At 42.4% G+C, this 18,268-nt stretch overlaps 1 protein-coding gene across 1 annotated transcript; it reads right to left on the reverse strand.

Annotated features, from left to right (window-relative positions):
* Positions 1-16,546: 16,546 nt before the first annotated feature.
* Positions 16,547-16,911, reverse strand: LOC123364775 (small nuclear ribonucleoprotein F-like). Its single transcript, XM_045007155.1, has one exon. It carries the CDS (start codon positions 16,864-16,866, stop codon positions 16,606-16,608), a length of 261 nt encoding a protein of 86 aa, XP_044863090.1. The 5' UTR covers positions 16,867-16,911; the 3' UTR covers positions 16,547-16,605.
* Between the last annotated feature and the right edge of the window lie 1,357 nt (positions 16,912-18,268).

Consider the following 18,268-nt stretch of genomic DNA (forward strand, 5'->3'; position numbering starts at 1 on the left):
ATGACTTGATATTGCTGCTGATGTTGCACAATTTGTCGGGGTTCAGAAGGTTTCAGCAGATCAAAGCAAGTGTGCAGCTGTCGTCCCATCATTAGAAAGGCCGGAGATGCGTGGGTCGTAGCATGAGGTGTGTTTCTGTAGGAAAGTAAAAAGGTATCCAGACGCTTTTGAATGGAGTGTTGTCCCCTTGCTGATTTCAAAGCGTTTTTCATTGTCTGCACAAATCTTTCAGCTAATCCGTTGGTGGACGGATGATATGGTGCTGACGTGATGTGGTGTATCCCATTTGCTTTCATAAAATTTTGAAACTCCTGAGAAACGAACTGCGGTCCGTTGTCGCTCACAAGTTGTACTGGCAGACCAAAACGACTAAAGAGTCCTCGTAGTTTTTGGATAGTACTCTCTGCAGAAGTGGACTGCATTATAGAGACTTCTGGCCATTTAGAATGGGCATCTATTGCCACCAAGAACATGCTTCCTTCAAGGGGGCCAGCAAAGTCAACGTGAATACGTTGCCACGGGTTTTCAGGCCAGTCCCATGGGTGTAGGGGTGCCCACTGGGGTGCATTCCTCACACCCTGACATGACATACAAGCTTTTGCCTTCTCTTCAATAGCGCTGTCCAGTCCAGGCCACCAAAAATAGCTTCGTGCAATTTCCTTCATGCGCACTATTCCACAGTGACCGGAATGTAGCTGTTCTAACATCTGTGATCTCAGTGGTGGTGGAATAATGACACGTCTCCCCCACAACAAACAACCAGATTGGACCGATAACTCCGTCCGCTTGGACATGTAGGGAACAAGGTCGGATGAGACCGGAGAGGTTTGTCGAGACGTTCCATGCATCACCAGGTCCATAACATGTGACAATACTGGGTCAACGCGAGTTGCCTTCTTTATCTGAGTAGCAGTGATGGGTGTATTCTCTACCTGTTCAAAGTAGAAGATTTCCTTGTGGGCACTATCTTGGTGTTTGACCGGCAAAGGCAACCTTGAGAGGCCATCTGCATTGCCGTGTAGAGTGGATTTCCGATATTTGATTTCATATGTGTGTGCTGAAAGTAACAATGCCCAACGTTGCATACGACTAGCAGCTAATGGGGGAATGCCTGTGTAAGGTCCAAAAATTGATGTCAGAGGTCGATGGTCTGTGAGAAGAGTAAATTTTCGCCCAAACAGGTACTGATGAAACTTCCGAATTCCAAAAACAATTCCTAATGCCTCACGTTCGATTTGGGCGTAGTTAGTTTCTGCTTTGCTTAGAGTGCGTGAAGCAAAAGCAATAGGTCTCTCTTCTCCTGAAGGCATAATATGTGACACGACTGCTCCCGCTCCATAAGGGGAGGCATCGCAGGCCAATTGCAGTGGTAAGGATGGATCAAAGTGCGTTAGAACTTCAGAATTTAGCAATGCATCCTTAGCTTTGTTAAACGCAACATCACAGGCTTCAGTCCACTTCCAGGCCTTGTTCTGCCCAAGGAGCTCATGAAGTGGTTTTAGCAGTGTGGCTAACTGTGAGATGAACTTTCCATAATAGTTCAGGAGTCCTAGAAACGAGCGCAGCTGGCTTACATTTCGAGGTGGGGGAGCCTCCACAATAGCTTTAACTTTTGCAGGGGCCTTATGAAGACCTGCAGAATCAATGATATGTCCCAAATATTCAACAGAGGGCTTGAAGAATTCACACTTGTCTTTGCGAACTCGTAGGCCATACTCTTCCAGTCTTTGTAGGGTAGCCTCTAAATTCTTTAAGTGATCCTCTTCATTTCTTCCAGTGACCAGGATATCATCCAGATAGCACTGAACTCCTGACAAGCCACACAAGATCTGGTCCATAGCCCTCTGGAACAGGGCGGGAGCAGATGTTATTCCGAAGGGTAGACGACAGTATCGATAAAGCCCCTTATGAGTCACAATAGTCAACAGCTCTTGGGACTTTTCATCGACGTGCATCTGTAAATATGCTTGACTCAGATCAATCTTACTGAACTTTTGTCCCCCAGCCAGGCCTGCGAAGAGGTCATCGATGCGGGGAAGCGGGTATTGCTCTGCACACAACACTGGGTTGACAGTGACTTTAAAATCACCGCAAATCCGGAGAGAGCCATCTTTCTTCACGATTGGAACGATAGGAGTGGCCCATGAGCTATGGGTAACTGGTATTAGGACTCCATTGGTGACCAGGCGTTCCAGGTCTGCTTCAACTTTTGGCCTGATGGCATATGGCACAGTTCGGGCTTTCAGATATTTTGGTGGACTGCCAGGTTTAATGTTCAATGTCACAGTGATTCCCTTCATACTTCCCAAATCATCTCCAAAAACAGCAGCATGTTTCCTTAGTATAGGGGTTAGACTGGTTTCTTCTTTAGTCATCCGGTGCACTTCTGCCCAGTTCAGTTGAATCTTCCCAAGCCAAGACCTACCCATTAAGGCTGGGTAGTTACCTCTCACCACAAACAGTGGCAATTTAGCCACTTGTCCATTGAGCTCCACCTTAACATCAATAGTGCCCAGCATAGGCACAGCTTCTCCCGTATACGTCTTCAGAACAGTTTTTGTTGCCTTAAGCGGAAGATGCTGTAGCTTTTCTTTATACACAGTCTCGGAGATCAGTGAGACGGCTGCACCGGTGTCCAGTTCCATGCGTATACGTTTGCCATCCAATAACGGGGTTACCCAGTATTCATGTGAGCCCATTGCCAAAGACAAAACATGCAGTGGCACTTCCTCTTGCGATGAGGTGTCACCTTGATCATCCTGGGTCTGCTCTAGGGTATGCAGGGTTCCTCTTTTTGTCGGCCAGACCACAGGCCTCTTTTTCTTTTGTTTACAGGCACACTCAATGTGTCCCTTTTTGCCACAGTGTCGACACACCAGGTCCTTACACCAGCATTCTGATGCCTGGTGACCCGGCTTACCACAGCGGTAACATTCTTGACTCTGCACAGTTTTGTGGGTCGGTTCTTGTGACACTTTTTGCACCCTAGGGGGTGCACCGATGTATTGTGCCTCCCTTGTAGCCAGTTCCATGGAGACAGCAATATCAACAGCCTTCTGTAAGGTAAGCTGAGCCTCTGTCAGTAGGCGCTTCCGTATAGCTTCACTGTACAGGCCACACACTAACCTGTCACGCAGGGCATCATGTAACATTTCTTTAAATTCACAGTGTTCTGCTAGCTTTTTTAAAATGGCTACAAATTGTACAACTGTTTCATCTTCCTTTTGGTCTCTTTTGTGGAACCTATATCTTTCAGCAATTACCAGTGGTTTTGGGGAGAAATGAGACCCCAGGATTTCCACAATGTCACTGTAAGATTTAGTCTCAGGCTTAACAGGGTGTAGTAAGCTGCGTAGCAGAGAGTAGGTTTTAGCCCCTACAACAGTTAAGAATATTGGCACCTTCTTTGCTTCTGTAATGTCATTTGCAATACCAAAAAGCTCAAAACGCTCAGTATACACATGCCACTGCTCTGTATTCTCATCAAAAGGCTCCAGGGGCCTGGTCAGAGTAGCCATGATTTTTAGTTTCACTTTCACAGTCAGTGCAACAAGCAGCTTTTTTGTTTGTTTGTTCTTTACCTTAACTTCTACTTCCTTCTGTTACTGGAGCAGCACCGGAGTCTCACCCTCGTCGCCAGTGTTATATCCTTGGGGCAGCCGGTGTAGGAAGCAATCACTTGAGGCCAGAGAGCAGGCAGCTAACCAAAACCTCCATTTTATTTACATATATACAGAGAGCACCTCAGCCGGTTGAAACCGGTTGAGCTAACCCATAATAATCTAACTCAGTTGCCATAGCAACAAAACCATGACAACCAAATACACAACAGAGAGATTTACAGTGATTGCTTTTCAATCTAAGGATTTGTCTATACAGCAAGTTAGCACATGGCAAGCTCTGGTGTACCATGAACTAAATCACCATGTGGACCCTGCTACCATGCACTCGGATTCTGTAGTGTACTTTGAACTTCTGCTATTTCAAACAGCAGTAGGTCAAAATGCAGTTATGGAGCTTCTAGTGTGCAAAGGGCCAGTTAGAAAGTGGCATACTAGAGTCCTGCAGGTTTACAATGCAGCTTGCAGCACCCGAGCTCACCCCATAGAAATGCCCTTGCTGTGCTTGCCATGCACTAAGTTGCCATATAGACATGCCCTAAGGTGCAATTCAGTGCTGCATTTCAACCGTACCTTTTATTCCTGCCTTCACATAATTGTGGCTTGTCCCCTTTAGAAATATTCTATTTCGTCTTTTTCATCTCCCTAGGCGGAGAAAGGACAATCTATCAGCACAGGCATTGAGGTGAGAAATCCCATGTGACTAAAGGCTGTCCCATGAGATACCTACTGTTTTTCCAGAAAAACATCATCATCATGTTCCTATTACGCCTCTGGTGTTTAGGGCAGTGACGAAGCTCCTCCACTCCTATCTGTTTCTGGCAAGTCTTTCAATGGTTCCCCAGCTGTGCCCCAGGTTTTTCAGCTCGGCTTCCACAGCTCTTCACCATGTTGTTTTCGGGTGGCCTCATTTTCGCTTGCCTTCAGGTGTCCATCTTATTGCTACTCTGGTGATGGAATCAGTTTCCATCCGAAGCACATAATCGATCCATCTCCAATGCCTCCTGGCAATGATGGTGCTCAGATCCTCTGTGTCAATAGATCTTGGTTTGAGATTGTTCTGGGCCAAAATATGGAGGATTTTTCTGAGGCAGGTTGTAGGGAATGAAGACAGTTTAGACATGTCAGACTTTCTCATTCCCCAGCATTCTGTACTATAAAGTAGTGTTGAAAGTACGCAGCTCTGATAAATCTTGAGTTTGGTTTTGGTGTTTTGTTTCTGCTGGATTTGACGGATGATGTTACTCTCCTATCACATACCCGACACCATATACAAGGGGGGAAAAAAACCAATTAGACTCAATGCATTCAGTCAGCAAATTGGACTGAAAATCAACTGCAAAAAACAGAAATCATGACCTTTAATATTGCCTCACCATCACCAGGACGGATAGAGGATTACATTCTCACCAGTGTAGAAACATTCACATACTTGAGCAGCACCATCAGCCAGGATGGTGGAACAAGCCAGGACATCCGGAATAAAATCAATAAAGCCAGGAACACCTTCAGGAGCTTAAATATAGTCTCTGGAAATCATCAAAATACAACGCCAAAACCAAACTCTCAACATAATGGTCTCTACTATTTGGATTTTGTTTGCCAGGGGATGGTGTGAATTTTCTGTGACTTAGATTTCCAATAGCAGTTGGTGTAAAATATAGGTATGGTATACCCAGGATACAATCCAGACTGATTAGCTGTGTCACCCCTACTCTCTAACCTGGAGTGCCCTTTACTCTGCTTTGCTGCCATAGCTCCAGTCTGGACTGCTCACAAACAGTCTCTGGCATGCAACTCACTCCTAGCTATGTCTGTGTGTGGTGCAGCCAACCAGCCATACCTTAACTCTTACCAGCCTTGGTTATATTGCAGGATGACCTCAACACACACCCCATCCTAGACTTGCCCCCCTTACTGACCAAACTTCTTGGGCCAGGATCCTTTCTCCAGTTCAGTGGCTGCTTCCTTTGTCTCTTCTGGTGCAGTGAATCAATGGGCAGAAACAGAGAGAGAGAAAGGAGTGTCTGCCCCTTCTTCTTATAGTTCTGCGCTCCCCCCTCCCCCCTGCCCCCTTGAGAAGCATTTCCAACTGGGAGCAAGGTGACCTACAGTCTGTGCGGAAGGAAACTCCATGCTGTTTCTTTGCTAAAATGTAGCTTTTTTTAAAATTATTTTTTATTTTTTGTCCCTGCCCCATTTCTTGCCAAAGAATGACCACTTAGAAGGTTATGGTCCATCAGCCTTGTTTACACCTGGCTGAGGCATCAGCTTGCCTTTTGTCTCTGGGGAACTGATTTGGCCACTCACTCTCAGGAAAACATAGTTTTAGTTGTGATCTCAGCTTTATGTTTATAACTTCACATATTAGTTGGATAACTTAGTCCGCATCAGAGCCCCCATAAAGCGCCCTCAGTTGAATGCTCTCCAGGGTGCTGTGTTTGGGTCTCACTATGCTGACCCATGTACTTTTAAGTTTCAGTGCTCCAGCCTTCTGTTTTCCCCTTGGCCTATCCAGTATACTTCCTGGACACAGTCTGTTACTCCTTCATAGGGGACCTCATGATCCAGATGTCTTAGGCCTCTAGAACCAGTGCTGATGCCCCACAGAGATCCCAGTTGCTTAAGCACATCTTTGTGGGACCTCTAGGATACAGTTTACCTCTCCAAGGTAACGTGATAATTGATGCACATAACACAGAGACTTTACTCTTTAATCAATCTGTACTTTGGATAGCACAAAAAATACACAAATCCAGACAAAACTGTTGGTCATCCCTGCCTCGGTTTCATCACCATTATGGAGTGTTCTTCAGGATCTGTGTCAGTGTCCTTTCGGGACTGCATGTCCTCTCGCCTGCACCTCACTCCTCATAGCTTCTCTTCTAGACCAAGAAGTCGATCCTCTGCTTCCTCAATCCAGTTTCCTTCATCTCTGTGGGTCCCTCTGAGGATATGGCTATACAACAGTTGGGAATGGTGATGCCTCGCTTCGGTAGACATATGTGTCATAGAGTTTAAGGCATGAAGGGACCTCTAGATCATCTAATATGACCTCCTGTATATTATTATTATTATCTTTTTATTCATATAACTAAATAAAACCCTTTTTTAAGTTCCTTGAAAAGATCTAATTCAATTTGACTTTTAGCATTTCTCACTTTGTTTTCTAGCTTCCAAAAGATTTTTTTGACCAATCCCTTTTCCCATTCCCTTTAGGCTCTATGCTTACTCCTAATAACCTTTCTTGGGGTGGTTATTTATCCACTTGGGTATAGACCCTTTGTCCACAGGGTGGGTTTTTTCCCCCCCTTGTTCTGTATTTTCCGTTTCTTGGGTTGCAAATTTCGGTAGGTTTTTTTTAATACGTGACTTGAAGAAATTCCAAACTTCCTCTGCATTTAAGTCCTTTAGCTCTTCAATCCACTTCTCTTCTGTCAACCTCATAAGCACAGCTCGCCTGCAGCAGGCTAACTGATTGACTACACCACCTGACTGGACAGGAGGGGCAGCAGCTCTTTGGCTGCTCAATGCATTCATGCATACAGCTCTGATTCTCCCTGGGCCTGCTCCTTGCCTTGCTTTAGTCCTATTCCGGCTTCATTTCCCAGTCTTGCACTTGCTCAGCCCCTGCTACCTTAGCTTGTTTCTGATCCTGACTTCTTTACAGGCCTGACCCTGGTTTTTGACTCTTGACTACTGGTTTCCAATCCTGGCTTTGACTTTTGACTTGGCTATTAGTTCCTGGTCCTGGTTCTGACTCTTAGCATGGCTACTGGTTTCTAACTCTGGCCCTGACCTTTGGATTGGATGTTTCCTTCCTGGCTTCTGCTTCAAGCACTAGAACTGGCTGCTCATGGCTTGGTCTCTAACACTAATTCCCTTATTTTCCCAAAGTCAGCTCTTTTGAAATAAAAAACCATAGCTGAAGACCTAGTTTTGATTATCCTACCTCTGCTTGCCTGCAATGTTGCTTGCTAGTTGCCTCAGTATGTTCCTAGGCAATCAGACAATATTGTTCTTGGACTGCTAACCAAAGCCACAGCTGCTATGGCCATGTTGCTATTTTTAGCACACTAGCTCAAGCAGAGCTAACACCTGCGTCTAACCACGCTGGAATTATGCCTTACAGCTGTTGTGTAAAAATAACCCAAGTTTTAAATTATGGCACTAACTGCTTTCTTCTGATTCTTGTGAAATCCCATTCCTTCAAACCCTAGTGCTGCCTATCTCCCCTTGCCCTCTCCCTTCCCCACAAAAAAGTTGGAGAAAACTGCAGTTACTCTTTTTTGTTCTCCCCAGGTAAGATCTATTCTGGTGCTGATAGTCTTCAACAGTCAGCCTATTCATGGATACACAGGCTGTCTACTTAGCACAAGGAGTATGAGGCAGAACACGCTCAAAGACAGTCAAAAGACATAAGGACACAGTTCATAAAAATCAAACTAGAATTCATAAGTTGGGGCTTATTTACATCACAAATGTTTTTCCATGATAGCTATCCTGGCATAGCTATGCTGGCAAAGCCCCCTAGTGGCGACGCAGGGTATACTGAAAAAACGAATTATCTTGCCATTATTGCCAAACCACCTCCCCAAATGACACAAGCTATACTGGTAAAAGGACTATATTTTGTTGGTATGACTTTATATTTACAAGGGCTTTTATTGGCATAGCTATTGTCAGCTAGGGGATATGATTGTTCTCACGTTCCTAGCTGAGATAGCTGTGGTTGCAAAAATTTGTTAGTGTACGCTGAGCCTGGTACAAAGACAGATCCCCAGACTGTTACAGTCTTTTCCCCAACATACTAAACATTGGTAATCATCTCTTCTGTTTCATAAGGTTTATTTTGTTTTAGCCACAGGGAAGAAGAAAGGTCTTAGGGTAACGCAATGGACAGACTCAGGACGTTTGGATTCTGTTCCCAGCTCTACCATTTCCTTCTTGTCCAACCAAGGGCCAGTCACTTGATCTCTCTGTCTGCCAGGCATTGTTATAAAACTAACGGGTACTTGTGAGGAGAAAACATTCAAATGCCGCTCAAACATTTAAATGTATATGGTGATGGAGTGGGGACATACAGGTCCTAAATAGATAGGCAGAAGCACACAAGACCTGTTTTTTTTTCTGTGGTGTTTCTTGAATACTCTTTTTGGTATAAATAAATTGGAATCTTCTCCCCCTACCCCTCTTCATCCCCTTCAAAGAGAGTCACAAGAATCCTGGTCTGCTTTAACGGCTGGCTGCTTCCAGATCAAGTTTCACATTTTACATTTTATTTCTTACCAGACATTCATGAATACAATGCGAATGTGTTTAGAAAGAGACGCAGAAGCAGAAATTTGGAGACGAGAGAAGGGCATGGCTTGATCTCACTTCTAGTAAAATTAACACTCTCTGGTTACAATAAATGAATTTACATCTATGTGTCCCATTCTTCCCCACTACTGTTTATTACCTTTGTTCCAGGAGGAGTTTAGAAATCATCCTGTTTTGCCTACATGCTCACAGTGGGCCTGCAAGGTGCTGATCACTTTAGCCTTGATCCAGAAATACATTTTAGAATGTACTTAACTTCAAGCACGTCAGTAGCCAGGCCTTCAATGGAACTGTGCATGTGCACATAGCTAACCATGTATTTAAATACGTTGCTGCAACAGGGTCAGAATGCACAGCAGAACTGATCTCAATACTGAGATATAATGCATATGACCTTTTAAAATCCTCAGATACAACCACCTCACAAGTAACAAACATGTTAGTGTTATTTGGTAAACCACTAGTATATCAATCAGCATGGATATCATTTAGCATGTAGTATTAGAATTATTAAATATGCAGATTTATTAATATTTCACTGCATCATTTAGTTGGATGTTAAAAAAAAAAAGATGTTCTGAATCTATTATTCAAATGAGATAAAGGATTATATGGTTCTTTATGCAGAAAATATCTCGTCTCTCTTACTTTATTGTCTCATTTGGTTTTAGATGAAGGATGTCATATTGCATAATGAGGGAACCAGATCTCATTTTCACCACTGTTGCTCAAACTTAATGCATGTGCTTCAAGCTTCACTGTACTTCTAAGTAATACGCCTTTATATGTCCAACTTTTTTTGTTTGTGAAATGTGGAGAAGCACATTGTGAAGTTTCTAATTTCATGGTGCTCAATTGCCTGTGACATTATTAATTGAAAAGATTACAGTATACTATGGCTTGCTGGGTTGGTTTTCTCCTCATTTTAATATGCATGGTTTTGTTTTTTCACAGCTCTTGAAAGGAAGAGAATGAGTGGGTCAAAAGCATTTAGCAATAGAATATTAACAATTTTTATTCATATACAAGGTGTGCATTTCAACTGCTTTCCAAAAATGTTGACAACAGAAGGAATTTCACAGGCAAAACTCTGTAAAGAGCAGCAACCAAGCTCCACCTTTATTCATATAAACATAACTAAAACTGAGCTGTTTTCCACCTAGTGTTCAGGATAATTTTACAGAGACCTGTGTGTGTATCGGACTATAGGTGAGGAAACCAGGGTGCACCTGTCTGTTCTTAATAAACCCTTGGATGGTTCTGTGCAGCTTTCCTTGAAGTGCCCAGAGTAAATTTATGACACATAAATAGGGTGACCAGATGTCCCGATTTTATAGGGACAATCCTGATTTTGGAGGCTTTTTCTTATATGGGCACCTATTACCCTCCACCCCCATCCCGATTTCTTTACACTTGCTATCTGGTCACCCTATGCATAAACCAATGGTAGTTAAATTCAGCTGAGCCTCACTATCTCGCCCAAGGGCAGATTAGACCCTTAGTGCTGAATTGTGCAAGATGATAAGCACTATGGCCCCAATTCATACTTTTTGCTTCATTTGAAGAATGTGACTCAGTGCTTTGCTGGCTCAGGTCCAGAGTGTTCAGCACCTTGCAGGATCAAGCCCTAAATGTGCAATTTAAGTGTATGACATGAGGTACATTTATTTTTGGTGATTTGATTCAGAGTTTAAAGTTGTCTTAGGACTCTGACACCAAGATATTTAAAGAACCACATTCAGCACTGGGGCCCACTCTGTATAATTCCCCAGCATATATTACAACTGCCAAAATTAACAGTGAATTTTGCCCAAGGATTCTACAGAAAGTTAGACATTATCTTCATTTGTATTTTATGTTATAGTGATTTGTAAAGCAAGCTTTGGTGGAGGTGGAAGTGGCTGTTGTATGAGTTAAGTGCCAGAGGCCATATCTTGTTTAATAATTTCCTTATCTTGTTTAATAATTTCTTCTTTGTTCAGGGCACATCCTCTTATTCTATGCCTGTAAGATGGTGATTGAGTTCTACTCACACTTACAGCAGTAACTCAGGATTTTGGCATAATACCACGCCATTTCCTCTCTTTGAGTTCAGTATTGCAGGCCACAGCAACTTGCCTTTGTTACTGGAGAGTTAGTAAATTTAACCGCATAAATATATTACTATGATGTCCTTAGTCTTCATATGTCTAACAAATGAATCCAAATCCCAAGTTCAGCACTCCAGCAATGCAGTTTAATTAAATGCCACCAGGTACTAATACTGGTAACAGTAATAGTCAATAGAACTTCATGCATTGTTCTAAATAAGTAAGAGAACCTGACACCTAAAAGAAAACTCTTAATCTAAAGGCAGTGTATCCTAGAAAATCATAATTATTAGCCCATCCTGCCTGCAATATCTCTTCAGATGGAAAACATTTCTTTCCTATTTAATAGCTAGTTAAAATGTCATAAATAATAACTTTAAGATGAGTCATCTGGACTCATCCATGGCAAAATTTAGCTCTGTAACACAGAAAGAAATTGCCCCAACAGTATTGATGTGTATCATTGCAACAATCTTGCTTTCAATCACTGCATTTTAATGGTGACCAAAGAAACCAGATTCATTAGTAATTATTAAAAAGATAATTGAGGATTGTTTAATTTATTTTATGAATAGGCTTTCCTCTGGTGCTCTTCACCATAGTGAATGAGCCTCTCAAACATTTATGAATTTACCCTCACAATGCTATTCTGAGACAAGGATGTATTTGCATTTAACAGAGGAGCAAATTGAGATGCAGAGAAGTTAAGTGAGTTTTTCCAAGGTCATACACATTGTGGTGAACCAGGAACAGAATCCAGCTGAGTCCCAGTCCACATGACTATCCTTCCTACACATGGGAAAAACAAAATGACCTATAGTATATGATATGGAAATTCCAAGATGTGCCGTATCAGAAATCAGTGACTGGAGTATAGGACCCAGGGATCTATCTCAAACAGTAAAATTAATAATCATTAATACTATTATTAATGATCATTTCAAAGTTTCTCAGTCCAGTATTTAACTATAAGATCATTCTTAATCTATGCATCTATATAGCTCTTAATAATCAATTATTTAACTAACATACATTCATTAGTAAAATTAAACTTACTGTTCCTATTAGACAATTTATAAATGACCAAAATGTCTCCTAATAAGATTGTTAAAATTTATTTCCAAATCAAGATGTTTGAAAATTGTATAATTATAGTTTCCTTAAATGTTCACCTAGGTATGTGTAATATTCTCTTGAGTACTTTTTTGATGTGGAGTCTGATTTAATATCAGGTATTTTACATCAGCCAAAAAAGACTGCCATGTATGTAGGATTATTTGGTTTGTTTATACTCTAATATTTTATTGTTGCTTATGTTTAATAGCATCTATGATCGCTTATATTTTTTCTTTGAGTAATCCTGTTAGATAAATTCAAGCAGGTATCCTTTCACTGTCATTGGGGCAGAAAAAATATTTCAAGGAGAGGATAGACAAGATACTGAATTTAACAGCAACCCTCTCCTTTCTCCCTGCCCCCCTCCCCCCCCGTGCACACTCAAAATCTATGTTGTAAAATGACGAACACATTTTGAATTTGAGAAATGAAAAGCAAATGCATCTTTATGCAAAAGTTCTTAAGGCACTTTGTCTGATCCCACATCCTTTGCACATCCAAAACTGTTGCTGTTGGGAAGAGTTTTGGATGTGCATGGAGGGTTACGTCCTGGTCCTCTTCCCAAAACTCGGGTAAACTCAGATCCCCCTTTTGTGGGAGATTATGGGAGTTGGTTGGAGGGAAACAGAATCCATCACTAAACCATAGCCTAGGTATGTGGCAGCAAGACAGCTGATCTGCAGCCACTATTACAGTCTCTCAATTGTAGCAGTTGTGGCTGGCTGCACTCTCATATAAATGTTATGGTTTAATGAGGAGGAACTGCACTTGTGGCCTTTAAGTACTACCCCAGCATACATATTTAAGAATACTGCATTGTGGGTCTTCCTTGATCCCTCCATGCCCCCAAAGGATTTCTCCCAGAATGTATGGTTGGGAATGAATAAATATAAGACCTTCTCTCTTTTTATTACATTACCCAGATCCTCTGTGTTTCATGAGTAGGTTGGAATTTTTAACTCTTAGCAGTCTTTTATACTGGAGCAAACTTGAGAAATGATGTGTTTTTTAGGAGAACAAAATTGACTACTTATTTGTCTTTCTGTATTTCTTTCACAAGGCTTGAAGATGCTTGTTTGAATAAGGACACTCTACCTGTAGACTGCCTGTAGTATCTTGTGGAAGAAAATCCAGGCTTGCATATGCAAAGTTAAGAGGTCAATGCTCTGTGCTCATTAGCAGAGCTCCAGCACTCTGCTTGATATTTTAACAGCTGATGCAGTAGACTAACTTTGAGTGGTGATTGGGTTCTTAGGTTATAGAATATGGTGGCCGTAAAGGGACACCTCTTTACACTGCTCAGATTTTCTTCCTCCTTGTTCCTGCAGTGATGTCATAATCCTGCATCTCTTGTGGTAATCTCTACATTTTAAGTTTAAAATCTATTGTCAAATAAGTGTGTGTGTCACAAATTCTGCATCATGAATTCACTGCACAAGATGGACTGTGCAAATTATTGAAACACTAATGGATTTAGTAATTAGCAAGCATGGACACAAAAAATAAGGAAAAACCCATGAATGGTGTAAGTGGCCATAACTTTACAGCAAAGATTTAAAAAATCTCAGGTGTAAAAGCCCCCTTTTAAGACATTCCAGATATCTAAGTTTTTCATTCGATTAAAAAAACCTTTTTGATACTAACTCTCAAATTTGCTTTCAACTCAACTCACATCTTCTTTTTCAATTATCTTCTGTAGTGAGGCTAGTAATCAAGGCTGACATTATTCACATCACTTAGAATTTCATATCCTTCAATTAAATCCATTCTTGACAACCTATTTTCCTAGGCTATATTAGAAGTAGGCGTTGATCCATCTCTTAAAATTCAGACTGGCCTTCCATCCAGATTTTTCTCCTTGTCCAATTTTGGAATAGATTAGCATAGCGGCCAGCGTATATGAAAACCCTGAAGTTCCCTTCTTATTTTAGGTAGATTTTACAAAGTGGGAAGAGCCATATAAGAGCTAGTGGTATTATTATTTATTTTGGGTTCTTAAAATTTTAGCCATGTGCCCAAAAGAATTACTCATTTGTTTGTTTTCACAGTAAAACTTCACAATTTAAATTTGCATTATCTCCATGCAAAAATTGCACTGCAATAATTTGCAAATCCCTGTTAAAATACCCCACCATAGTGGGATCTTGTGATGCTTTTCCAGGGCACCCAGGCTTGTGAAAGCAGCAAAGAATCCCGTGGTACCTTATAGACTAACAGACGTTTTGCAGCATGAGCTTTCGTGGGTGAATGCCCACTTCGTCGGATGCAAGAGTGGAAATTTCCAGGGGCAGGTAAATATAAGCAAGCCAGAAGCAAGCTAGAGATAACGAGGTTAGATCAATCAGGGAGGATGAGGCCCTGTGCTAGCAGTTGAGGTGTGAAAACCAAGGGAGGAGAAACTGGTTCTGTAGTTGGCAAGCCATTCACAGTCTTTGTTTAATCCTAAACTGATGGTGTCAAATTTGCAAATGAACTGAAGCACAGCAGTTTCTCTTTGAAGTCTGGTCCTAAAGTTTTTTTGCTGGAGGATGGCCACCTTAAGATCTGCTATTATGTGGCCAGGGAGGTTGAAGTGTTCTCCTACAGGTTTTTGTATATTGCCATTCCTAATATCTGATTTGTGTCCATTTATCCTTTTCCTTAGAGACTGTTCAGTCTGGCCGATGTACATAGCAGAAGGGCATTGCTGGCATATGATGGCATATATTACATTGGTGGATGTGCAGGTGAATGAACCGATGATGGTGTGGCTGATCTGGTTAGGTCCTGTGATGGTGTTGCTGGTGTAGATATGTGGGCAGAGTTGGCATCGAGGTTTGTTGCATGGATTGGTTCCTGAGCTAGAGTTACTATGGTGCGGTGTGCAGTTACTGGTGAGAATATGCTTCAAGTTGGCAGGTTGTCTGTGGGCGAGGACTGGCCTGCCACCCAAGGCCTGTGAAAGTGTGGGATCATTGTCCAGGATGGGTTGTAGATCCCTGATGATGCGTTGGAGGGGCTTTAGCTGGGTACTGTATGTGATGGCCAGTGGAGTCCTGTTGGTTTCTTTCTTGGGTTTGTCTTGTGAAGCATCTCACCACCACCCACCCATAGCGTGAGGAAGTCCTGACTGTGCCTGCTCCCTGAAACCCCCAGCCTCTGGCAACACAAGTGCTGCCTTGCAGGCCTCACTCTCTCTGTACAGGTTAGCGATAGGCACACACCACACATTGTTCCCAAAGGACTAGTACATGTTAGCTTGCAAGATGCAACTCAGCATCACCACTCTGCTTAACACCCAGCACTTAGATACAGTGAAAACAAGAATCAGCTTATTATTAAAGAACAAAGATTCAAGTAATAGTGAGAATACTGGAAACAAATTATGATTTTGTTTTATGTAACAATGTGTTTTCTAGAGCCTAAACTTAACTAAGAGGGCATTCCCCTATCTCCTTACAAGTGAGCTTACTCAAATCCTTTCCTCAGTGTTGTCAACCAAGTTGGCCTACATCCCTTCTCCTAAGATACCCCTGCTGTTGGCTTGTCCTCACACACTGAAGGAATAACTGGGGATTCGTCTGCAACCCTAATATAGTTTCAAAAATTCATTCTTACTCCTAAACAGGATAACCCCACCTGTTTTAGTTCTTTTCCCTGCAACCTCCACAATCTATTGATTAACATTTTGCTCAGACTGTAAATGGGCATCCATTGTGAACCATACAACACTTAATTTGCCAGAGTGAGATAAGTGTCTCTTCTTACCTCCCTGGAATATGTGGATCACTTTTTGGTGACCTGTCTTGTCTTGCAGACCTAGAGAACATAATTTTTATTATATATACGTAAGTCTTCACATTTTCCATACATACCTCTTGCAATGATTATGACCAGTGTGACACAGGCTTTCATTAGAGACCTTACATGGCATTCTTTGGTGGACTAGTAGGTAGGTGCCAGACCCAGGGGATCTCTGTAACCCTTATGTACCCCTGTGGCCTCTGCCATTTGGCATCAAGAGGTCCTTGGGTCACAGATCTCACTGCATATGAAAACCTGAATGATGTAAGTTAATATTACTGAGAACTTTGATGTTTTTTTCTTAAACTCCCCAAGAATGAACCATTGAAACATTTGTTACATTAAAAAAGTCTTCAGAGCTCAACTTAAGTTTAGAATTGGGTAGCGTGGTGATACATTCACATACAGAGTAAGTATGGCTAAATGTATACATCTCAGAATGAGAAATGTAGGCCATGCATACAGGATGTGGGACTCTATTGTGGGAAACAGTGACTCTGAGGGTACGTCTACACTGCACACTCCTTACAGTGGCATGTAGAGTACATCCATTGAAGCCCCCCGCCCCGGCCCACCACACACATGCCCAAGCAGTGCCTCCCTTATCTACAGTGCTATTGTTTTTTTTTTTTTTTTGTGAAAAACTGATCTTTATTTTCCAGAAATATACAAACTTATTCTCTCATTTCCCCATCTTCTTCTTCTTCTTCTACTCCTCTGATGTACAGGACATTGTTACACCTTATCAAAACTTCACCAAGGTGTCCTGACAATGCACCATTGATGTATTCTTCTGTGTTTGCAAGCTGCATGTTCATGTAGCCGTCGACAGACACCAGGTAGCCCTTGTACTCCATCCCCCACTTCAGCTTCACCATCACCGGCTTCCCAGTCAGCCCGTTCAGGAAGGGCTTGGGGTTCAGGGGCAAGCTCATGGTAACGCGGCCTGGCACAAGGCAGCGGTAAAAACAAAAATTACTCGCAGTTTCCCAGTGCAAGACTCCAGCAGTGAGGAAAGGCTGTGCTCCTCAGTGCCAGAGCCTTTTCCAGCTGCCTTCCCCTGCCTGAGCCTTTCACTGCTGCATGTAACTAAACACCACAATGCGGACACAGCCTGCTTTTCACTGTGGCTTGTAGTTAAAATACCCTGTCATAAACAGATAGTTAAGGGTTAAGGTCTCTTTTTACCTGTAAAGGGTTAACATGTTGTACCTGGTGACCACCTGACCAAAGGACCAATCAGAGACGAGATGATTTCAAATCTCTGTGGAGGGAAGCCTTTGTCTGTGTTCCCTGTTTTGCTCAGAGAACTCTTTTTGGATCTAAGAGAGGACAGTCATGTCTCCAAGTTCTCCTGGAGTAGTTTCTACTAATTAATAGTGAGTATTAATTAGAAAGGCGAATTAGTCTTATGATTTGATTTCTATATTTGCAATTGTGTGTTTGCTAAAGGAAATGCTTTATTCCTGTTTGCTGATATTGCTTTTACTGAGAAAGGGGGAGGGGGAATTCTCTCCAGAGATTGATAAGGTTATCCCCTATGAGTGTCCAGCTTAGGCTCATAGAGATTCTGTATTTTCTTTTTGTTCTCTTAATAAATTCTTTTCTTTTCTTTGGACTTGGTTAATTCCTTCTCTTGTGGAAATTCAGGGGAAGGGGAGGGGGGAAGAGACAGTTCCTCCTGGGTTTGATTCAAGCAGTTTGAATCAGGTATCTCTTTCCAGGACTAGGGAAGGGGAGGGGGGAAGTGAGTCCCTCTTTGTGTTGAGTCAAGGATTTGACTCGGTGTATATCTCTCCAAAGTGGCTAGGAGAGAGAGAGGGGGGAAGTGGGCTGCTTCCCTGTGTGTAGAGATTCAAGGGGTTTGAATCTGGGTTCCCCAGGGGAAGCTTGGGGGACAGGCAGTGTGTCAGACACTTTAACCTGACTGGTGGCAGCGAAGGAGACCTACCCTAGGATTTTAGGGTGGGGGAATACATGCTGGTCCTCACTTTGAAACCCCCCAGTTTCAAGTGAGGGTAAGACCAGGACATGGTGGCAGCGAAAAGGAAACCTACCCTAAGGGTTAGGGTGGGGGGAGAATACATGCGGGTCCCCATCTTTGAACCCACAAGCTCAAAGTGGGGGTGAGACCCTAGGACATACCCTATACACCACTGCCAGTGATGTGCATTGTAAACATAGCCTGAAAAAGATCTGTGAGTCATGGCGGATGATCAGCTGAACATGAGCCAAAAGGATTAATGAGATCCTTGGATGCATAAACAGGGGAATCTTGAGCAGGAGTAGGAAGCTTATTTTACCTCTGTATTTGGCGTTGGTGCGATCACTTCTGGA

Source organism: Mauremys mutica, chromosome 2 (genome assembly GCF_020497125.1).
Source record: "Mauremys mutica isolate MM-2020 ecotype Southern chromosome 2, ASM2049712v1, whole genome shotgun sequence".
Classification (NCBI taxonomy): Eukaryota; Metazoa; Chordata; order Testudines; family Geoemydidae; genus Mauremys; species Mauremys mutica.